Source organism: Alexandromys fortis, unplaced genomic scaffold (genome assembly GCF_014885135.2).
Source record: "Alexandromys fortis isolate MF-2015 unplaced genomic scaffold, M_Fortis_MF-2015_v1.1 scaffold_172, whole genome shotgun sequence".
Lineage (NCBI taxonomy): Eukaryota > Metazoa > Chordata > Mammalia > Rodentia > Cricetidae > Alexandromys > Alexandromys fortis.
Window position 1 is genome coordinate 3,292,214 of NW_026068061.1, and position 24,172 is coordinate 3,316,385.

Consider the following 24,172-nt stretch of genomic DNA (forward strand, 5'->3'; position numbering starts at 1 on the left):
CTTTTGTCTAAATAAGAAGGTTCTAAACCTAATAAAAAAAACTGTATACAATAAGAACAAAATATCAAGTATTGTCCAGGAGAAAGAAAGGGGAAAAACATACACAAAAACTAAAACCAGCATGAGTAACACCAAGCAAGAACACATGCTAAATGTCCTGTCTAATGTAATGAACAAATGACAGAGATTATTTCAACATCTGTCTTTCCTATCCTGAGAAGTCAAGTCTTATATTAAAAATGAATTAGTTAAGTTTATGAGAGGAAAGTAGCTATGACCTAGTTGAGGACTAGTTAGTCCTCAACCCTATCAAAGACCTGAAAAGGAAATTAATATTACCTGAGAATAAGCAGGAAATGCAAGCAAGTGATTTCCAAAAGGTGCAAGAAATGACAGATATAGCTGGCTACCTGAACAATCACCCAAAGTCTCTTGCAGAATTGAGGCAACCAACTTTGGCTAAGGTCTAGAGTATCTGACAGACCATTTTCAAAAGCAGGAAAATTTGAAAGACTGTCTTGGCATGGTTTAGCAGTTTTTTTGTTTGTTTGTTTGTTTTTAGCTGTATCTTGCTTGTCCAGTTTGGACAGTGTGCATATTGTCAGTAGACAAGGAAAGGGCAGTTCTTTGCCCAAAGGCCAGTTTTTCCAAGAAGACAAACTCCAAGTGGAGTGTCTTCAGTGTCCAGTATTTTTTAAGGAATAGATGGGTGCTTCCAGGAGCAATCGTGTCTCACATCAACAGAATCCTGAGTTATTTAAATGCCATATTCTGCAGTTCTTTGAAGTATATGAAGATTACATATCTATCTATGTGGTATATGTCTCTGTTCATGTAGAGAACCTGACTAATATAGCTAAACATATGACAAGCATGTGTAACTATTAACCTGTAATTCTTAATGCCTGTATAGATTAAAGACTAAAGTTTCACATTATAAAAAATAAAAAATCTGTAAACAGATGTACAGTAATGAAGACAGTGGCCTTGAAATGTAACAGTATATATAAATATTTTGATCATAGGTAGAAATGCATAGTGCAAAATGATAAAAAAATTCCCAACTTGCATCAGCATACAAAATATCTTAAGCAGAGGTAGAAACATGTATATATACAATATGACAAAAACTTCAAATATTGTAAACAGAAATAGGAGCATATTCAATATAACAAATATAATTTGAATTTGTATCAATATACAAATTATCTTAGGAACACAAAGGTAATTTTACATATGTATCAATATATAAGTATCTATACCGGGTGGTGGTGGTAGCACATGCCTTTAATCCCAAGCACTGGGGAGGCAGAGGCAAGCAGATCTCTGTGAGTTCGAGGCCAGCCTGGGCTACAAGAGCTAGTTCCAGGACAGACTCCAAAGCCCCACAGAAACACTGTCTCGAAAAACCAAAAAAAAAAAAAAAAAAAAAAGAAAGAAAGAAAAGAAAATCTATATAAATTGTCTATAACTAAGTTCTTGGGATTCAGACTCAGCTCCTCACTCTAGGAAAGACAGGACTATACCCCCTGAACCATCTCCTCAGCCTCCTACCCCTCTTTTCTGCCGCCTCTTCATTTCTTAGCTTTTGGTGCTGCTCACTCAACCTAAGTGAGTGCTGGCCTATCAGTGCTAGTTAAAGGAAGCAAAGCAACCAAGGTGTAGATGGTCAGACCAGGTCAGCCATTCCTGTGTCTGTACACACCATAAGGGGTGCGTAGGTTGGGAAGCTCATGGTCTAGCCTGTGGATGTCAGAACGGTAGAAGACAGAAGTCCAGTGCACACGTGTTTGAAAGTTGACATGGAGTGGGAAAAAAATCACAAACACCCTAAGAGCTACATGGGAGAGGTTTGGTGTTCTTGAGTTTTGGATTGAGATTTCTTACAAGTACTCTTCGCTGCTAGTCTGTTTTCTGATGACCCGTGAGTGGTTTGTGATACTAACTGTTGTTTATCACAGCTGGTGAAATTCACGTACACAAGAGGAGAATGGCTTAGTCCTCCTGTGATCTGGCCAGGCTCTGTCTGGGCATGCTCTCTTGAGTAATGGCTGCATGTGCAAAAGTCATTTTTATGTAAAAAAAAGTTAGACTTCAGTGTATGTCCTAGGGTAATCAGGGGAGAAGAGGTAAAACTCTCACAGCTGTGTCTATAATCAGAACTCTGTTTCCTCTTCTCAATACAGAGTGGACGCAAATATCTACCAGGTACCTTAGAGAGCAGCTGGTCAAGATCTCTGACTTTTACCACATGGCCTCCAGTACAGGGGACGGTCCTGTCCCCGTGCCACCAGAGGTCGAGCAAGCCATGAAGCAGTGGGAGTACAATGAGAAGCTGGCATTTCACATGTTCCAGGTAATCTGACGAAGGCGTGCAAGGAAAGGCCACCTTCCACATGCAGTCATGCGCTGCTCAGCAGCGGGGATGCATTCTCAGGGCTGGGTTGCTAGGTGCTCTTAACATTCTGCAAAATCACAGAGTACACTTATGTATAAATGCAGATGATATAGCCTGCTACATACTTATACTATATGACATAGTATGTACCTGTTACGGGTGGTCTTTGGTTGACCAAAACATGCTGACAGATATCTATAGTTGTATTTTCTGGGCTAAATAATGGATCTTTATATGAACTGATGCGTTCACAGAAAGAAGTTTAACATTTATTTGTATGTAAATGAAAATTTTTGAGGCAAGTTCTTGAATGGCCTTGAACTCACGTATGTAGATGTAGTTGATTTTCTCTGCCTTCCTGGGGTTACAGGCACGCACGACAGTGCCAGGCACATGTCTTACAGTACATTCTGGGGAACCTGTGTGCTCTATGATGACAGTTTGTTACACAAATTTATCTTCAGCTGTCAGTGACATCAGGAAATTTAGTGCCACTAATTACTTTGTAATTGTGCGGCTAGGCACAACCCTCTTAAACTCTTTATTTTGAAAATTAGATATATTTATTTATTGAGAAACTCCTTTGTGCTGATGCGTTCTGTCTCAGAACAGATCTCCCCTGACACTGGATGTTTTCATGCGGAGGTCTCTTCGTTTAGCTCAGCTGTGTCTTGAAATGAAACTTTAAGCGGTGAATTAAGGGAATCCAGGAACTCTGAGGTCCTCACCCCATCGTTGTAATTCTTTTTACCATCAGAGGTCAATTGTGGTGTTACTTGCCTTTGTTTTTACTCCTGACAAGGTGTATTCAGCTAAAGTCCTGTTATTAGCCCAGGTTTTCATGATTCATTATCTTTCTCAAAGAGGAAAGGAATATGTGGTTCTTAAATATTCCATTATTACTTCAATTGAAATATCCAGGAAACGTGAGTTTTAGAGACAGCTCAAATAGAAAAACAAACAAAAACACTGTCTGTTTCTTTTGTGAAATGGCATTGTTAGTTTTTAAATGACCAGATATAGCTCTTAAGCCCCACTCATGCTGACTGCTTCAGAACCTATTCCACACTGCCATGGCTTTTACAGAGCTAGCCATTCACGTGGTATCTCAGAAGTGTGCTTATTCAGCACATTTAGTGCTTTTAGAAAGATTATGTAATAAAGTAGTAATATGTACTAAATTTGTTTTTTTTTGTGTGTGTGGTGTGTGTGCGCATGCACGCTATTGCTTGTCCCGATTGCATGGATACTTGGAGGCTAAAGGTCAGCACTGAATATTGACGCATTCCTCAGGAGCCAGCCTTTCTATTTTCTGTAACCAGGTCTCCTACTGGGACTTTCGGCTTAGTCTAGGTTGGCTGGCCAATGAGCTTCAAGGGTCTGCCCTTACCTACTTCTCTGCCCTGGGATTATGGGTGCATGCCACTATGTTTAATACTTATTTATTTAATTTTTAATATGGATGCTGGTAATTGAACTTGGGTCCTTATGCTTGCACAGCAAACATTCTACCGCTTGACCCGTCTCCCCAGCCCCAGGATTCCTTTTTAAAATTAATTTTGTTTCCTTGTATTCACCATCATTACACATTGATGTAAAGCTTATTTTAAATGTTTGCAAAATTCATAAATAGGGCATGTGATTTTCATAAAACATGGATTGTTTCTATTTTGAAGTTTTTCATCCTTTGAAACGTAACACCAAGACGATGATATGACATTAAGTATATATGTCTAGAAAGTCATACAAATGTATTTGTACATGTGTGTAGAGGGAGACTCCTCTTTGGTTCTGGGCCCTCCAGATCCGGATAATCGCACAGAAACAATATTAATTACAGTGCTGCTTGGCCAATAGCTTAGGTGTCTTTCTGACTAACTCTTACATCTTAAATGAACCTATTTCTATTAATCTGTATCTGTAGGCCACGATGCTGTGGCCTACTGGGTAAGGTTCCAGCGTGCCCTTCTTTTTTGTCACTTACATGGCGGCTCCTTGACTCTGACTACTGTCTCTCTATATGTCTTTCAGCCTGGCTATATTCTGCCCTGCCATAGCCCAAAGCAACTTTATTCATTACTCAATAAAAGCAACACATATACAGAAGGACATCCCACATCACAAGTGTGTATACAGGCAGGCGTGTGTATGCGTGCATTCACGTGTGTATGAAGGCAGTTGACAAAGGACAGCATGAATGTGTTAGTGTTAGTGGCATCTTTGAGATGTAGCTCAGTAGTAGAGTGCTTAGTTAAAAAAAGAAAAAAAAATAAGGGAAAAGGCACCATGCCATGACAGAGGGGTAATTGGATTATTTTTTTTTTGCTTTTTTTTTTTGTTTTTAGGATGGTTGTATAGAATTATTTTAAAATTAGTTTTATTAAAAGTCTACCTTTTCCATCATTTAGTGAACAATCAAACAATTTATAGGTAGACGAATCTGAGAGTCATTTAAGATTTACTCTAGGCCCGGAGTCTGGTGTGGGTTTTGTACCTTTGGGACAGTGGTATGAGTAGTCTTCTGCAGAGTGATCACAGTTAGCCCCATCTGTTCCCTGAAAATGAGTTCATGCCCCTGATAGCTTCTTGGTATGTGTCAGCCTGGAATGTGATGGCTTCTGAATATCTGAATTTTAAAAAATAAGTTTAGAATGAAATGTGTTACCAGAAACAAAAATAAAACCCCTGGTCACACATACTGCTTCCCCCCAATCCCTCTACATCTTTGTTTGGGGTTTGGACTGTGGGATGTGACCCTGTGACAATCACACAGGATTGAATTTACATGGCGGCAGTGTATCTTAAAACCATAGGGTATTTTTGTCATTAGTAGTGTACCCTTTCTTCATTTAAGGAAGGGATGTTGGAAAAACATGAGTATTTGACGTGGATCCTGGACGTCCTAGAAAAGATCAGACCAGTGGACGACAACCTTCTCAAGCTCCTTCTGCCACTGATGCTGCAGGTATGGTGTGTCTCAGCGCCACCTAGTCGAGCAAATGGCAAGAGATGAGTCTGGCAAGGAGAGGCAGAAAGGGGAAAACCGTTCCTTCTGAAAGGGAGAAAATGTTTTAAATGCTAAGGAAGCATTTCTATTGTTGTGTCCATAGTTTTTTTTTTTTTTTAACCTAAACATAATTTCACCACATTGGTTTGCTCCTCTCTGAGCAAGACAGCCTCTTAGGCTTAGCAAGTATTCTTAGGGTCACTAAGGCTAATTTGTCAAATAGTGTTAAATAATGGTATTTTGAATGAGACTTATTCTTCTCTTAGTAACGCATAGAGATAGTGATAATTCAGATGACTTGGAAGTGCATCACTGGGCGGGCAACTTTCCCATGTCGTTTCACCTTCCCCTGATGCTGCACACAAGAGAGTCTTGCCTGTTCCTTCTATGTTAGTTTCCGGGTTGGTCTGTGCTTGCATTTCTTGTTAAGCCCCTCACCAGATGGGTGTTTGAGCTCTTGAAAAGTAACCACCATGAACTGAGATACATTGTAAGTATAAAATGCACACCAGACTTCAGATTTTATGCAAAAATGTATACCCTGGATACATTTTATATTAGTTACTTGTTGAAGTGATATGACTTGGAAGTATTGGCACAAATACAGCACGTTATTCTCTTTGACTTTCATTTTGCCTTTTTTAAAGGTTTATTTTTATGTGTGTACCTGCATGAGTGTATGTGCATTGCATGCATGCAGGGGCCCAGAGAGGACAGAGTGCATCCATCCCTTGGATCTGGAGTTAGAAGTAGTTGTGAGCCTCCTGAAGTGGGGGTGCTGGGAACCACAAAGCCTGCATTCTGTAACTGCCGTACTATCTCTTGAATCCCTGTTTTATTTTCTTAGTGGTGTTTGGAAAAATTCAAGACTATGTATGTGGCTTACTTTATGTCACAGCTGGATGACATTGGCCTACCTTGTATTTATGCCTTTTCTTCCTAGTAAGGAGAGTCAAATTGAACTAGTTCTGAAGCATAAGGCATGACTGACTCCTGTTCCCCTTCTGCCCCTCTCTCAGTACTCAGATGAGTTTGTCCAGTCTGCCTACCTGTCTCGTCGTCTAGCGTACTTTTGTGCCCGGCGTCTTTCCTTGCTACTGAGTGATAGCCCCAGCCTCCTCGCTGCTCACTCACCCCACATGATAATCGGAGCAAACAACACGAGTATTGGGACCCCCAGTCCTGGCACCCCTGGCCCTGGCATGAGCCCCATGCAGCTGGCCTTCTCGGATTTCCTTTCCTGTGCGCAACATGGCCCCTTGGTTTATGGACTTAGTTGTATGTTGCAGGTAAGTGTGGGGACGGCACAGATTATAGGCAAATACTATGCAATTTCAGGAGATTGAGCATATCTGTAATTTAGATATCTGAGAGGGGTCTTGGAGCTAGTACCTCAAGAATGCCGAAGGATGCCAGGATGGTTCTTCTGCTTGTGGATATGCTCAAGAGATGGGTACATTTCTAGTTCTGAAGACTAGGCAGACCTGAGGTGTGTTGAGGCTGCCCACAGAGCTCCTAGTGACAAATGACTTACTGATCTGAAGGCACGTATGGTTGAGAGATGTCGAGGAGAGCCCGTCAAGGAGAATAGGAGGGTTGGGTATATGGGGAAAGAATAGCAGGAAATTATAGTCTGGAAACAGAAGCAAGCCATAAAACCGCTGTCACGGTCCTGTCCTTTCTAAGTGTCTTTCACACTGTATTAGGTTTGGTTTCAGGCACTGTGTTAAGTGGTGACCTATGAAGCCATTCCGTTCTCAGAGCCAGCCTCGAGATATGGGAAGCATCATTTATTTGCCTTTTGATGGGCGTTTTTGAGATAAAGCTAAGCCAGCAGCACCTGGCTCACAAACAGGTGTGATGTTTTGGAAGGACTGCTGCATACAATCAGGCTGAGCTTAAAAAGAGTGTCCACAAAAGTTTAGGGTACAAGTGGGGGGGAGTTAGCCTCTAGACCAGATCTAATCCGCGAGCCAAGAATAGGCTTCCCATTTTTATTGTGAAACTGAAATCACCAAAGGGAAACTGTAGGTGGTCTGCAAAGCTGGAAATATTTGTTGTCCAGACTTTTATGGAAACGCTGGATGATTCCTGTGAAGGTGCATCTGCTGGGTGTTTGCCAAGCTTTAAGACACACTACTTAAGAGTTTTTAAAAAACAATAAAAATTTTAATCTTAGCAATTAATATTCTAATTGTATTTCTTTTTGCTTAACTATAAAAAATTCATTCGAAAGTAACAAATATTATATTTTACTCAGCCTCCTACATTTCCTCTGTTGGAGTGTTAGGTAATAAACCACACTAATTTCTCGGTAGCTGTGTTGATGACTCATAAGTCCTGTCTTACCACTTGGGTGGCTGATTGTGGGGAATGACATTTGTATTTTACGATCATCTGTAGGAAACCTGCTGCCATTTTTTTTAAAATTGAAGTTGCTGTTAATACTTTTGTCCTTCCTCTAAATGTCTGGGATGTTCCTGCTTTGTTTCTAGACTGTCACTCTGTGTTGCCCAAGTGCCTTGGTGTGGAACTATTCCACAAACGAAAATAAGATCGCAAACCCAGGCTCTCCCCTGGATCTGCTGCAGGTTGCCCCTTCCAGCCTCCCCATGCCGGGTGGGAATACGGCTTTCAATCAGCAGGTAGACATTTGCTTCATTGCTTTTATGAATGTTTTCGTTCCCCAGAAGCACCTGAGCATGGTGGGCCACCTGAGATACCGTAGTGACTGTCCCAGCTCTGCCATGACTCTAGGTGATTTTTTTTTTTTATCTTTCTTGACTTTTTTTTTTTTTTTGGAAACACAGATGTTCCTAGAGTGTTCTGCTCACCCAGGCAACTGCCACCCCAGCAGTTTTGGTGAAGAGTCTGATCCCGACTGTGAGCCCTGGGATAAGAGCTTGTGATGTCTAGTAATTGTTGTGTATTTTTATTTGTGCTGCGTTATTTGCTTCAAGACGTAATGCAGCTTCAGCTTTGGGATTATGTCTGATACTTAGCACAAGACGCTTGCCTTTCACTGAGCTGTTTTTTTTTTAATTTTTTTAAATTAATTAATTTATTTATTAAAGATTTCTGTCTCTTCCCCACCGCCGCCTCCCCTTTCCCTCCCCCTCCCCCAATCAAGTCCCCCTCCCTCGTCAGCCCAAAAAGCAATCAGGGTTCTCTGCCCTGTGGGAAGTCCAAGGACCACCCACCTCCATCCAGGTCTAGTAAGGTGAGCATCCACGAAACTGCCTAGGCTCCCACGAAACCAATAGGTCCAGTAGAATCACTGAGCTGTTTTTTTAAGTAACTGAAACTCTGCTCATTCGTTTCCTGCTTGGACCAATGGCTCAGAGATACTCGAACTCTGCCTTGCCTTACATATTGTGAAGAAATTTCACTTGTTACATTTCCCCCGGGCATTTGTTTTTATAAGCATTTACTATGGAATCAAACCATCGCTTGTAAAGTTAAAAATGCATGGCTCACGCAGGAACTTAGGTTTCCTGCGATACAGTAGAGATTGTCACTCACCTGAGGAGGATCTACTCACGTAGAAGCCTTGACATTGTTTAGGCAGCCATTCAGAGTTTCCAAGTACAAGTTAATTTGAAGTGTCTATCTTCCAGGTTCGGGCAAGGATTTATGAGGTAGAACAGCAGATCAAACAGCGAGGCCGTGCAGTAGAGGTCCGGTGGTCTTTTGACAAGTGTCAGGAGTCAACAGCAGGTACAGTATCCCGCTGAAGAGCCGTCAGCATTCTGTTGTCTTCCTCGGGCTGGCAAGGCACTCAGGAACGAGGGAGCTATAGGCCTTTAGCTACTGGCTGCCTAGAATGTCTACTTTAGTTCCTGCAGTTCCTTGATAGTATATGCCGAGAGTTACAAAGCTCTCTCCCTTGTGTAGTGGTGTTTTTAATGCTCTAATAACTCTGGCTTATTTAATTGCTTCCTTAATTTCTGCATCTAGGGGTGACTATTAGTCGGGTTTTGCACACACTGGAAGTCTTGGACCGTCATTGCTTTGACCGCACTGATTCCAGCAATTCGATGGAGACGCTCTATCATAAAATTTTCTGGGCGAACCAAAACAAAGATAGCCAAGAGGTAGTTAATATTACTTTTCTTCCTTTTTGTCCCGTTTTCTTCTTATTCAGTAAATGTGGCGTCTTTACTATGATGTATGTCTTATAAAAGCCTGCACAATGCCAATCTTTCTCTTCTGGGACCAGGGTGACTCACCATTATTACAGTAAAACACACATTGGGTTGGGGCTCCCGTAATATATTAATAGGGAAATCTTTTATTGACCTTTGTTTACCTTTTACCATCTTCTACCTTTTAGTTTTAGTACATGGCTTGTCTAATGATTGACTATATAGATACATGACTTTAGTTTGGGGTGTAATTTAGTCTGTAGCACAGCAGAGGGCAGCACATGGCTATATATGAGCATGGTCTTTGAATAGTCATAACAATTATACTTTTTATTTTTTCCCTATCAAAAGATTGTTTTGCTAGTGAACTGCAGTATAAATTTAAAATTTTTTATACAATTTAAATTGCATATAAAATATAAAAATTTCAAAGCCTGCTTTTCTTTCTAAGTCTTCAGAAAAATAAAAGTATTATTTTTATAATGGAAAAAATGCTCCTCATATATGCAGCTTGTGTTAGATGGAAAGCAATACTAAGGTATATATTAGCAAACGTTCAGAGCAAACAACGTAGCTAACTTTTTACATCCCTTTAAGCTTGGCATTGGTCCTGGGGTTGTGGAAAGAAGAGCTGAAACAATGAAAAAAAGCCGAAATGCTTTCTTAAATGCCAGGCAGGTCCTGACACGCGTCCCAGAGTGTTCCTCTGTTGGAATAGTTTGTGAGCCATTTTAGCCATTATCTCCTCAGAAACAGGTTCGAGACCGTAGCATCCACAGAGGAGCAGCGTGCTGCAAGCATGGCGTACATTGAGTGGAGTTTCTGTCTCTGGGAAGTCTCTGCAGAAATGAGTTCTGTCCCTAAGAGAGCGGAGGAGTCCACGTGATTGTCAGCTCACTGAGGGGAGGCACGGGGCATGGTGTTCTTGACCCAACAGATGGACGTTTCCTGTCTGTGTAGTAGAGGAGAGGTTTAGGAACGCTGGGATTTTCACACGTAGACGCGAGTTGTCTGCAGTGCTGAGGTTTTTGTGCCAGCATTGCTCTGTGTGTTTTGTCTGAGTCCACCAAGAGCTCTTCAGCCTTGCTGTCTTGACTTGCGGCTTCTGCCTCAGGGCTGGAGAGATGGTCTCGAGGTCAGCTGCTCTTTTAGAGGGCCCGGTTTTCAGCACCTACATCGCCGCTCAGAGCCATTAAGTAGCTCCAGTTCTAAGGGTCCAGTAACCTCCTGGGATCTCCACAAGCACCAGGGATGCACGTGAAACACAAACAAACATACAGGCAAAATCATACTCATGCCCATAAGATAAAAAAAACAAATAAATCTTCAAGGAAAAAGAAATAAAGCCTTATTCCAGTGTTTCTCAACCTCCCCATTGCCGTAACTCTCTAATATAGTTCCTTATGTTGCTTAAAATTATTCTTTTTACTACTTCATAACTGTAGTTTTGCTACTGTTATGAGTCATGATGTAAATATCTAATAATGTAGGATAGCTGATAAACAGCCCTCAAAAGGGTCATGGCCCGCAGTCATTCATGGGAAACTCAAATTACCCACAAGCAATTGCAAAAGTAAGTGTTAGGGAGGCTGCCTATACCAAGGGTAGAGATTATGATACAATGTTTCTGATTAATATCCCACTGTTCCAGAACTCTCTGAGAAACCTGCTTACTTTACAGCAGGTACCAGAAACAAGGCACTGGGTTCAAGGACTCTGTCAGATTAAATTCTAAAATGCTTATTCTGTTATAAACTGAACAAAAATGATTGTGTGGTAGTAGAGTTAGTTATATTGAGAATTCCCTTAAAATATATTATCTGTTTTATCTGTATTAATTAGTTTTGTGTTGTGATGAAATACCTTGGTAAAAAGCAAGTTAGGGAAGAAAGAGCTGATTTTGGCTGACGGTGCAGAAGGGTTCCTGCCGTTTGTGACAGGCAGAAGACACGGCAGCGGGAGCCTGAGACTGTCCTACCAGTCCAGAAGCAGAGTGATGGCGTTTCTTCTCCACAGGAGTAGACAGAACAGGAAATGGGGCCAGGAGATAAAACTCAAAGTCAGTGACATTTCCTCCAGCAAGGTTTTCCACATCTTAAAGGTTCCACCTTCCCAAACACCACAAGTTGGAGACGGAGTATTGAAACATGTGAACCTGTAATACCCTCATTCAGACCACAGCGGACCTATCTGAGAAAGCAGGGGAGAGTTTGAGCCTCCTGTTGAGGATGGCATTCTATTCTCTGCTGTGCCCGTGCGAGTGGTAGTAGTTGCCACTAGAGGGCAATGTGGGCCCTAGACCGAGTCCTGGATGTTGTAGCAATTTGGGGGAATGCAAGCGTTGGCTTGGTTTAGCAGTAATTAGATCAAATATTGATTATATTCCGCAAAGAGATGCGAGTGGTCTTGTGGTTAATGTGCTACTTTTGAGTGAGACATGAGTGGTATTGTTAGCCTTTAGTTCACAATACGTTTTAATATTGTGAGGATACCTGGATGGACAGCTTCTTCTATAGAATTTAACATTAACACTTAAAAAATATGGCTTTAATATTTATTGTATATTTATATTAAGGTAATTATTTATGTATAGGCTTGCAAGTGACATAAACATATATATACACACATACATACATACATTTACTTCTCTATTTACTTTTTATTGGGTTTTTCTTGCCCCCCTTTATCCTTTTCCTTCCCCCCATCTTCCCTTCCCCTTCCTCACCCTTCTTACTTTGAGAGAGGATCTCACTCTGTGGCTCAGGCAGACCATTGAACCCAAACTCTTCCTACCATGCCCCCCTGAGTGCTGCGATTTCAGGTGTTTGCACCATGCCTGGCTCAGGGATTACCTGTTATGTTTCTGGAATCCACATGTGAATGTTGAATGATAGCTGTGTTGTCTAGAGCAAGTTGCTCATAGTCGTGTGCCCGGAGTTCTTTCATAATTATATAATACTTGACCATGAATACTTAGAGATTATAAAGCAGATTATAAGTATATTCCAAAATTTGCTATTGCCTATATTCTATTGGAAGAACCAACAGGGTGTAGTTGGTCTCTGCCAAGACAGAATATACTGAGTGCTTGGTTAAGACTCAGAACCCCATCTCCTGTCTTTAAAACACTTCCTTTTTTCTTGATTTTGTAATTTGTCTAGGATTGATACGGCATGTTAGATGGTAGATAAAGACCTCTAGTCACTGTGGTCTGAGGTTTTCTCTTACTGGGACTGTTCCTCCCATTTGGGGAAGCTTCAGCCCCTCCGTTCTCTGCCATTTGGAATGACCAAGGGGGCAATCTAGTTCTCGCGTCCTTGTAGGAGATGGGAGAACACCTGTCCAGATGCGAGTGCAGCACCAGTCTTGGCATCAGTGGAAGCTCATTAGAAAGCTGAGTGCACAGACAAGGATGCCTGAGACCAGGTCCTGCCTGTGATGAGACGATCCAACGCTGCCCGGGCTTGAGGCACGCTTTCACTAGTAGCTCACGGGATGTGCCCTTCTACTGTGTTCCCTTAGCCCCCGGTGACCTGCTGGGCCTGTGTCGGCTTGAGTGCTATGGCAAAGGAGGCAGGGAATTATCCTCAAAACCCTTTATACTTCACCCCCCCACTTCTGTGTTTGGTAATTTTCCACTCGGTGTAGTGTAAAATAAAGAAACGCTAGTGTTTAATTTCAGAGCTCAGAGAGTGTCCGACAGTGGTGAGGCATGCGGTGTAGACTGATGTGGGAACCGCTTATATGAATAGGCTGTTGACAGACTGGCTGGGGTCTGGGAAGCCAACATTTTTGGCAGAAATGGAGCAGTGGGATTTGTATATGAGCTCTGTAGGCCAAACAGCAGGTCTGTGCTGTGCCTGCTTGAATGCAGCTTGCTTCCCAGCTGCAGATGCATGCGTCTAGGGCATTTGCTTCTTGAAGTTGGTCAGTGCTCTAGACCCTTTCCTGCCACGTGATGAACTGGAATGTCAGGGCCCAGCAGCCCGCAGGAGGGGAGTCGCAGTGGTCTGTGGGGCCCTCAGCTTCCAATTACTAAGTGAGTTGGTTATGGTGACATCATCACCAAGCAACTGGGTGGGGAGGGCCCCTCGGCTTTGCAGAGCTCTTGGACCACTTCCTTCCTCTTGGCCTCTATCCTTGATTACGGCTGATGTGAGAGCAGGGGCCGCAAAATCTTTGGGTGCTTCAGGGATAGGGATAAAAGGGAAGGTGCAAAGGGGGCAGGGAAAGCTATTTTTCACTTCTCTTTCTGGGATCCCAGGAAACAGACTTTGTACTGAGTAATGGAAAAACCAGGCCAGCTGCACCAGGAAGAGCGCTTCAGAACTGCAGCATCATGGGCGTTTCCTCCCTCCCTGCTCCTAGTACCACCACCAACCCCAAACCACAAACCCTACATGTTCTTGTTGATATTTGTCTCATACCGGTTTGTGCTCAGAGTTTAGAGCTTTGGGGTAACTAAAGCCTCAAGTTTAGCATGTACTTTACTTCTCTTGAATTTGCTAGGCTTAGGCACTCTGCTTGATTACTGTCATCAAAAATACAATACAAGAGCTTTGTTTCCTCCTTGGCTGTGCTCCGAGCACACTTGGCTTTCTAAGGCCTTTGCTTTGTGGTCTCGAAGTCTGTGTCTTGTGCCTCCCAGCACATCCTTAGTCCCTGGCTCTATGCCTGGGTTCTGAGGACATGCATATTACTCACTTTGGGGTTTTGTGCTCATGGAAAAGACTACTGGTACAGTACCGGGGAGGAGGACACACCTCTAGGATTTGCTGTGAAGGAGAGGGGTGCTTAGTAAGTTAATGAAATGTGTATCCACTTTACAGTTGGTGTAGAATCAGACAGACAAGAAGGGATTTGCAAGTGGAGGCAGGGGCCTGGATGACAGGAAGCCCCTCAGCCGTGAAATCAACAGGCTTTGCGGGGACCTGTGGATAATGTGCTTACGTGTGTGAAGGGGCAAAGGGGAATTCCAACCTGGATGACGTAAAATGCTGTGACACCACGGTCAGTGCGGCATTAGCATCGTGTAACTAGGTACCAGACAGCAGTAACCACTGTTGTTCGTGACCCGTAAATCCAGAGAGGCAGGCAACACAGGAGAAATGAACGTAGTATGACATGTTATACTGGGCGTCTTGGAGCTTTGATGGACGCATGCAAAAATATCCACTGTACAGCCCTACTCAGCCATAAGCCTCACCCAGGGTCTGTCGGGATTTTTCACTTTTTGTTTCCTGTAACGTATTTGTGCACAGTAAAGAAGCACTTGCATGGACCCATCTAGGGCAAGGTGGCTCAGTGCTGTACAATAGACCGTGGCCATGCAAATGCGTAAGCTCTTTTTGTTTTTGTTAGTAGAAGGAAAACTAAGCCACTTTCTAAAAGCATCAGTCACTGATAGTTAAGCGGTGTATCCGTCAAGTGTGCCAGTCAGCTTTCCATTGCTGTGGCAGTAACGCTTAACCGAGGAGAGACTTATCTTGGCTTGCGACTTCCGAGGTGTCGTTCCATGGTTCCTCACCTCCATTGTTTGAAGCTGAGTCGTCATGGATGGAAGGGATGTTGCACACTGAAGAACACAGGAGGGAGAGGAAACAATGGGCCAGGGTCCTGATATCTGTTTCAAGATACTTTCTTCACCAGGCCCCACTTCCTGAAGGGCCCAGCACCATCCAATTGCACCACCAGCAGGGGGCTATTAACACATGAGCTTTGCAGGAACAGTCTAGGGACCCTACCTGTAGAACGAGGGAAATGTATGTGGATGGCTTCCTGCTGAGGTCCATGTATACTGAGGCAGTTAATGCTCATCACAGTTTGGCAAGACCAGTGTTGTGCTTTAGGATGCCACGTTTCCTACCCCGCTCAGGAGTCCCACGGATCTTTCAGCATTAACATTTCCTTAAATTCATTAGCCGAATGTCGTTGATATTAACAGTTGGGGGTAAACAAAATCTGTATCCAGACATTTATACAGTGAGTAAACAGGAAACACATAGTTTCAACTTTATATTGCATTAATTGGGCATTTATCAGTTGTGTCCGTCTGTCTTGTCTGTAGTGTGCCTATCTGTGATGTACTTGTGGAGATTCCCTTAACTTGCAGAGGTTGATTCTTCCCTTTTACCCTGTGGAGCCAGGGGATCAGACTCAAGTGTTCAGTCTTAGTGGCAGCTGACCTCACTGCTGAGCCCTCTGACAAGCTGCAGAAAAGCTTCCTAGTGGCTCACAGTTCCAGAGGCCTCAGCCCATCATTGGTTGGTGCTGTGGCTTTGGGCTTGTGTCTGGCAGCATGCCATAGTGGGCGAGCATGGTAGTTAAAGCCAATCACTTTATGGCCTGGAAGCAAAAGAGACGGGAAGAACATGGGGTTTTCCAAGTTCTCTTTTCAAAGAACCTTTATTTATTGCGTGTGTGGACATGTGTGTGTCTTTGTTTTGTAGCACACGTGTGGGGACTGGAGTACAAAGGAGTCAGTTCTCTTTCTCTCTCTGACTCTCCAAGATGGAACTCAGGCTATCAGGCTTCGGAGAATAACACCTTTACCCACTGAGCCATCTCACTGGCCAAAGGCTCCCTAGGGTTTACTTATTTATCTATTTATTTTTGTGTGTGTATACACCACAGGGATGTTCCTGAGGAGGCCAGAAAGGGAGATGGTTCCCTTGGAACTGGGGTTAGAGGCGGTGGCAAGCCATTGTGGGTGCTGGGAGTCAAACTCTCTGGTTCTTTGAAAGAGCAGCAAGTGCTCTTAACTGATGAGCCATTTCTCTAGCCACCAGGGATTTAAAAAAATGCTTTAAAATTATTTTTCATCATAGTCTTGCTGTGTAGCTTATGATGGGCTGGAACTTGCAAAGTGGCCTGGTCTGGCTACAAATGTGTCATTCATCTGCCTGAATGCCTGAATGCTACAGTTACAGCTGTGTTTCAGCGTGGCTGTCTGCAAGTCTTGTTTACTAGCTTTTTTTTTTTTTTAAATATAGTACTTTTTATGCCCTAGGTTCTGCCTTTGTCCTGTGTCATTGCATTATAGTTTTCTTTGGCCTGTGGAATTTATTTTTTATATCTTGTAGATGAGAAAATGAGTGATCAGAGAAGAGTTAGCCAAGCTCACACGCAGTTCATTAGTGGCAACATAGAAACACACTCCGTGCTATCCATGCTCACACCTGGTTCATTAGTGGGGGGGGGGGGGGATAGAAACACACTCAGCTCATAGACTGGAGTCTTTATTCTTTGAGTTATCCAAACTCACACCCAGTGCACTGGTGGAGGGATAGAAACACACTCAGCTCATAGATTTGAGTCTTTATTCTTGTTAGAAATCTTTCCACCTGATAGTGAAGCAGAATAGAACAGTGTCAGATGCCATTGGGGCAGCCTTTATGATGGCTGGAATAATGCCCTGCGTACCGATGCTGGCACATTCACATGCAGGAGTAATCCATTTCTTAAAGCTTCTTTGATAATTCAAGCACCGTAAACTGTGATTATCGCAGGACCGGGGATTGAATTCAGGGCTGTGCACATGCTAGGCAAGTGCTGTACCGTGGAGCTGTATCTCCGGCCCTCTGTTTATTCCTTTAAACCCGGAGGCAGTGTCTCACTTAGTTGTCAGAGCCGGCCGAGAGCTCACCCTGTCACTCAAGAGGGCCCTGAACCTGCAGTCTGGGCTCACCGTTTCACACAGCTGGGATTAAGGGGCGTTGCCACGTAGAGCTGCGCGTAGAGAGGTCGCGTGCTGTGGATGTGTTTACGCCATGCAGTCTGTGCCAGTTTACAGTGCGTTTTGACTCTGCTTCTGCTGCTAGTTTTCTTTCTTTGTGAATTCCCTTGGCACCATTTCCTTTGTGTGTACAGTGCCCTTGCTACTACAATCCACTTCCTATGGTAGTGCTGGTTAACCGCAGGGGTTGTGTTCATGGCTAGGCTACTTTGTTTGTCGAGCAGTAAAGCAAATAACCAAATAAAAACGTTGGAAATTTGTATTTCTCTTATTTACATGTTACTCTCATTTTCCTTAGCATGCATAATACAGTGATTTTTGGATGCTAAGTATAGTATTTCAATTGTTGTAAATAGGGGAGGTACTCGCTTTTCAAGGTCTTTGGAAGGATTTATTTTTCAATTATAATTGTCACCACACGACTTCAGTGATTCTGCTTCCAAGGGCTCTGTTTTCTCCATCTGCATTATATAAATGATAATTAAGTGAAGGATGGAAAACTTTATTTTCATCCTGGTGCAATAAATGACTTGTCGATTCAAATGTTCCAAAGGGTTGTCTTCATTTTGTTTTCCTATCTGCATCATTTCTTGTCAGAACCGACAGACGTGCTATCTTCAACTTCTACACTTAAAAAGAAGAAGGCACTCTTCTGCTTCAAACCTTTAGTTTCTGGGCCATTGCAAAATCTAAAGCTTGTCAACATTGATCCAAAGGTTGTAAGACTAGGAAAATTTCCTCTATCATTCCACCCCTCAGAAAAGCAACAGCAGCAACAAAACAGGCGTCTAAAATATCTCTGGAAAATACGCTTATGGAAATGTCCATAGGTATAATAAATGCCATGTGTGTTATATCACCAATCCAAAGGATTTTTTTTTTTGGCTGAGATACAGTCAGATTTCATGTCCAAGAAATGGGACCCTGAGGCCTCTAACCAGGAAGCAGCTCACTGTGCTGGCCATCATCTGCAGATGGTTATCAGCGAGCAAGAGCCCCCAGTGTCACAGGGCTGGGGCTTTTGTACACTTTTGTCTTTGTGTCTCACCTATATGGCAAACTCTTTTTCACTGAATGCTCCAAACTATTACTAGTGACTAGGATGGGAAGGGAGGTGGAGTGAAGGCGGCTGCAGGAGAGATGCGATCAGGCGGCGCCTTTCTACAGGTGTGCTGGCTGGCTAACCTTCTGATGTGCACACATGGGTGTGGCCAGCTGACATGGTTGTTTCCTGTCTTTCCCTCATAGCCCTTGGGTCCCCCTCTAAACTTACCAGAGACAATTCATACTTTTATGATAATTCTTCTGTTTAAAAATGCTTGGGGATGTGACCCTGTACAGTGGTTCATGTCTGAGTGATTAGACTGTCTCTGACACCTGTATCAAAGGCCCAGTGGTCTATTCTTTGTCCTCCATCTCCTGTGTGCCAGAGGCCTCAATGGTCCCATTTCTTTTTTGACTCCTGCATGTTAAGTCAGGTTAGAGGTGAAAGCTGGGGCTAGTCCAGAGACTATAGCGGTTGACTGGTCTGCAGCCTTCTAGGACCTGCTTCCTTGTAGGGTTGAGCATCAGCATGCTACAGCAGGTACGTGTTTTCTAATTATCTGTAAAATGAGAATAGCAACAGCTACTTTAGAGTTGAAGAGTAGAATTCATGCATGTAACACAGTAAGAGCCTCTAAGCCCCGTTTGTAAACATTCTCTATTTCTAATCCAATCTTTTGGCCAGAAATTATCGCTTATCCTTCTCCTTCTTCCTCCTCATTGTCTTCACCATCTTGATGTTTTTGTTTTTGAGACAGCTCTGGCTGATCTGAACTCAGTTCATAGACCAGGCTGGCTTGGAACTCAAACAGCTTTGCCTGTCTCTTTCTCCCGAGTGGTGGGATAAAAAGACATGTGGTATATGCTCAGTCTGACTGGAAATTAAGTCATATGTAGTGTTCTGATTACATGTTTTAATTTGTGCTCGGGCTTGACCTGATAATTCGGCACACCTTTCCCTGTCCTTACCTTTGTGTGCTATAGTTCAGGCTGGGCTCCCCTTCCCACCACTTTTTTTTTTTTGTGCCCTGTTTGCTTGTGTGTATTGAAAACCTAAGAGGTGAATGCTTTAAAAGTTTAGAATTATACCAGAATGAAAAACCTACCCATTACTGCCTCCAAAGGCAAATCCCCACCCCAAACATTCCTGTAGTTCCTTTATTGAAGACGGACTGTTTTACCCATGAACTTTCTGTATGCACTGCTGTCTGCCTTTGAAGTCATCCCACGTTTCTTTGATTTATCTCATTACCCAAGTCACTGCCAGTTCTTGAGGCAGGGATCAGCAGGAGCATCAGTTTGGTGGCACACCCTGCAGATGCCCGGAGCACACATTTCTATTATCATTTAAATTTTTTCCCATATCTTTTTCCTTAGAGATTGAGTTACTGAAACAAATTATATGAACATTTTAAAGATTGTGTGGCTATATTAGAAATAATATCCATAAGGATATTACTGATCTCTTTTTTTTTCTAAAGTAAAATATGAGAATGTATTTATATTCAGTGCTTAGAAGAGGACTTCACAATAAGAATGTGTTCGATAGATACTAAATGAATAAACAAGCAGTTAAAATACAGGATCCACCTGTTTCATAACACCCTTTTCTAACCCTTCTATGAAACACATTAGTTCTGGAAAAGGTTATTTTTTTGGCTAAGCCGGCATTGCACTTAATAACATCATCCCGCATGGGCACTACTTACAGAGTATGTTGTTAAGGAAGGTTTCCAGTTTTAAAACTGCTGTGTAGCTTTCTTACATTTACTGTTCAAACACCAGTGTGCAGCCCCCGTAGTTAGGTGAACTGTAACTGCATTTTCTGCCTTTTATGAACTTGTGTAAAATTACTTTGCATGAATTTTTGATTGATGCTGTTGTAACTGGAGGTCTCTCATCCTGCCTGGTCCCACAGTCACTTTTAAAACAACCACTCAGAGGTTTAATATTAATTAATTTCATACTGTTTAGCCTACTAGCTCAGACTTATTATTAATTAGATCTTACAATTTAAATGAACCATTTCTGTTAGTTTACATTTTACCACAAGGCTCATGACTTGTTACTTCATATCCTGGTTCTCCAGCAACTACTTGTTTCTCCCTTGACTCTGCCCTCTTTCTCCCTGTATCTGTTTGGTTTCCAGCCTAGTGATATTCTGCCCTGCCATAGGCCACAGCAGCTTTTTTATTAGTCAATGGTAATAAAACATATTCACAGTATACAGAGGGGCATCCCTGTAACAGCAGGCTTTTAGAAATTTGGTTGTAGGACAACCTAAATGTATTCTTAGAATCTCTCTGGTCAGCAAGGATCCCTGAGCCTCATTATAGAGTTGAAGTCAGTTCTCTGGAGCTCTGGGGAACTACAGGGACAATCAGGTGCAACAGGAGGGGGTGGCCAAGGCATTTATAGTTGGGGTGTGGGTTTTGGAGAAAGATGAAACCTAGCTTTCTGACCTGAATAGTGGCATAGTTGTTGTTGTTGTTTTTTAAGTTATACAGAATGAATGAACTTAGATTTTAATGAAGGATCTGGAATGTGCTTCAGTTGATACCAGCTGCTTGTAAATAACAAGCAGAGATGGGGTTACCTTGTGGCCAGCCATGGGTGATTCAGAGTTTGGTAAGTTTGGGGGGTTTGTTCTGGGCTAGACAAAGGATGCTGGTCTTTATTTCTCACCATATCTTGAACAGTAGCTATTTTCAGGCTTCTGTGTGAAATGAGGTCACACCTAATTAGGGCAGAACACAATGTCCGATAAACAGTAGTCATGAGAGTAGGGGTTATACCCAAAGTTTGTACTAGGGTATTTGATTTTTGTTGTTTTTGAATAGGGCTTTCCTGTCTTTTATATTTATTATTGTTTATCAGAAAGCCTGTAATTTTCCTTCATGGCCCAGGTCCATTCTCTTTTAAAATAATACTTTTCTTTTGTACTGTAAAAGTATCAAATGAAACTGTAGTTCTTCTATCTAGATTAAAACGCTGTGAGCACTGAGACTATCAAAATGTCAATGTCTTAGTTATGTCCTACACTGAACCTTTCCAGGACTGCTCTTTTATTGAATGGCCTTATAAGCTCCTCTCTCCTCTGGGCTCATCTTTTTACTAACATTGCCTTCTCATTTGTAGAGGATGTCTTCCTGCCTTTCATAGCATCCAACCCTCTTGCATGTATACTGTAGGCACTGGGTCTCTTAAATAAAGAGACCTAGAGCTCCCTTTAAGGTGTCTGCCAAAATAATAACAGCACATATGTAGAGAAAATTTAAAAACATTGGAGAAAAGTCCTAGAGCATTTTTTTTAAGTTTTAAAAATGCATTCATACAGTATATTTTGACCTTGTTTTCTCCTCTCCCAACTTTTCTCAGATCCTTTTCATCTCCCTACCTAACCAACTTCAGGTGTGCCTGTGTGCTCTCTTTCTCAAAGCAAGCAAGCAAGCAAGCAAACAAACAAAAGACCTACTAAATCTAAAATCTAACCCCCCAAGAAATGAAAATCAAAGCAAACAATAAAAGCAGTAAGAAAAAAAAAACTAACAACAACAAAAAACAACTCCTCAAAACATGGGGATTATTTTGTGTTAGCCAGCTATTCCTGGACATGTATGTGGCTTTCCTTGGAGTGTGGCTGCCCAACACTGAGTTACCTGGGACCTGAGACTAGATAGGTTACAGGCCTAGGAGAAAACCTACTGTGTTATTTTGCTAAATGAACAAAGCAATAAAATGTCTCCCAATGACATATTGCTGTACCCATGGAAGCGTGCATTGCTCAGTCCAAATCTGAGTAACTTCCCATGGGAGCTGCGTAATAACATAGAGACCCATACCTGCACAATGTGTAGAGAGCGAGAGACTCTGAACAGTCAGCCCTAAATGGAATGTCTGCTCATCTTAAGTCTCAGGGATCTATGTGGAAGAAAAGACATTGTAAGAGCCGGAGGTGGTGGAGGGTTTCAGGGACACAGTGTCTTCCAGGTGTAATGGGTACAGGTCTGGTCTCACAGACAGTGACAGCAGGCACCAGACCTGTACAGGTTCGAGCTGGACAGAACCCCAACTCTGAGCAGGGAAGTAGACCCGAAGTCCTCCCTCTAGCCAAGAAGTATTTGTAGTTGATACCAGCTAGGAAAGGGAAATAAGAGGTTTAGGATTTGAGTGGACTGCCAGTTTCGACAGCTCCTCATCCATTTTCATTCTGGAATCCTGTCCATGTCAGGGTCCGTAAGCCTTGGTTTATGTGAGGGATTATGCCTCCTGGGACGGCTCTCATAACTGTATCCTAACCATACGTGAGCTTATGAGTTCTGAAGTGTGGGGACTGTCCAGTGCTGTGTTTCAGTGCTAACACTGCGGTCCTCTACTTTTCCTATCATAATGTGTATGCTCACGAGAAATACTGCAGTCTTGTGGCCAGAAGGGTGCTGTGGTAGCATGGGTGCTGTAAAGCAAAGGCACGACACAAGAGGCCCGCTTTCTCTTCTGTCACCCCTCAATCCCACCATCTATGTTTCATGTCCCCGTGGGTCCCTGAAACCAAACCCTCTCCTCAGTCGCTGGAGTCTGTCCCCGGAATGACGCCGCTCTGTATGTGCTTTGCTGACCAGGTCTGCCTGCAGGTTTTGTTTCTTTGGATGCTTGGCTTCCCCTCTTCATGGTTGTGGTTTTTAGCGCGGTGGGCCACACACATGGTTTGTTTATCCTAATTTCTCACTAATGGCAAAGTCTGATGGGATTACACGACAAACAGATCAGTCCACATGCTGACCACCTAACCGTGGAGTTGGGTATGTGGGCTTTTTAGCAGCTGCTCTCGGAGTCCAGTGGTCGTTTCCCTGTGCGGATGTGAAACTCAATACTAGAGCGTCAAGGCCTCTTTAAGGAAACTCTGGCTTTCTTGGAGTTGTTACACACTGGGGTGAATTTTAAGTGATTTCTTTCTTTCTAAGTGAGGTTTTCCTCTCCTATTTAAGTTAAAATGATTTGAAAATATCTGCTAGTAAAACTTGGGAACAAAGCTTCAATGTTTAGGTAGGCCTTCGCTTCCATCTATTGTGATATGGTTGGTGCATTTCTCTTGGTCACTAGGTTGCCCCCAATGACGAAGCAGTGGTGACGTTGTTATGTGAGTGGGCTGTGAGCTGCAAACGATCTGGCAAGCACAGGGCCATGGCCGTGGCGAAACTCTTGGAGAAAAGGCAAGCAGAGATTGAGGCAGAGGTAGGTCCAGTTTTCTCTCTACTTATGCATGATGTAGCTTAAAATACTGCTCCAAGGAGGGACATCTTGGCTCTTCTCTGTATTATGTTAGCTTTCTTTGTCTTGAGAAAGGAGTGGGAGGGATATGTCATCTTCTCAAGACTCGTAGTAGGATCCAAGTAGACACTGAATAATTTGAGTTTGAGAATAATTAAGAACGGTATCCATTAAAGTTAAATTTTAACATCTGAAAGGAACAAAGAAACCCAGTTTTGTGACACTGAGGTTCATATTTTATGAATCCTTCTTCCCTCCCATCTTCCCTCCCTCCCTTTTTCTTTTCTTTCTTCCTTTCTTTCTTTCTTTGTTTTTTTTTTTTTTTTTTTTTTTCCTAGATAGGGTTTCTCTGTGTAGCTCTGGCTGTCGTTGGATTCTCTCTCTAGACCAAGCTGGCCTCGACGTCAGAGTTCCACCCTCCTCTGCCTCCCCAGTGCTGGTATTAAAGGTGTGTGCCCCCACAGCCAGGTTAAGTGAACATTTTTAAAGTAAATATTAGCCCAGTGGCCAAGGGAACGTGTGTGAGCTGCCGCGCCCTGGTGACTTCTGGCTTCCCATGCTCTTCTGCTTCACGG

At 42.8% G+C, this 24,172-nt stretch overlaps 1 protein-coding gene across 7 annotated transcripts in view; it reads left to right on the forward strand.

Annotated features, from left to right (window-relative positions):
* Med12l (mediator complex subunit 12L) overlaps positions 1-24,172 on the forward strand; it is a 301,518-nt gene that overhangs the window by 55,516 nt on the left and 221,830 nt on the right. For all 7 annotated transcript variants that reach the window (XM_050120211.1, XM_050120205.1, XM_050120209.1 and 4 more), the window contains 7 exons: positions 2,187-2,356; positions 5,253-5,363; positions 6,425-6,694; positions 7,901-8,050; positions 9,023-9,122; positions 9,363-9,499; positions 23,430-23,561. In XM_050120211.1, the coding sequence (XP_049976168.1) occupies positions 2,187-2,356; positions 5,253-5,363; positions 6,425-6,694; positions 7,901-8,050; positions 9,023-9,122; positions 9,363-9,499; positions 23,430-23,561 (1,070 nt within the window). The remainder of the gene's footprint in view (positions 1-2,186; positions 2,357-5,252; positions 5,364-6,424; positions 6,695-7,900; positions 8,051-9,022; positions 9,123-9,362; positions 9,500-23,429; positions 23,562-24,172) is intronic.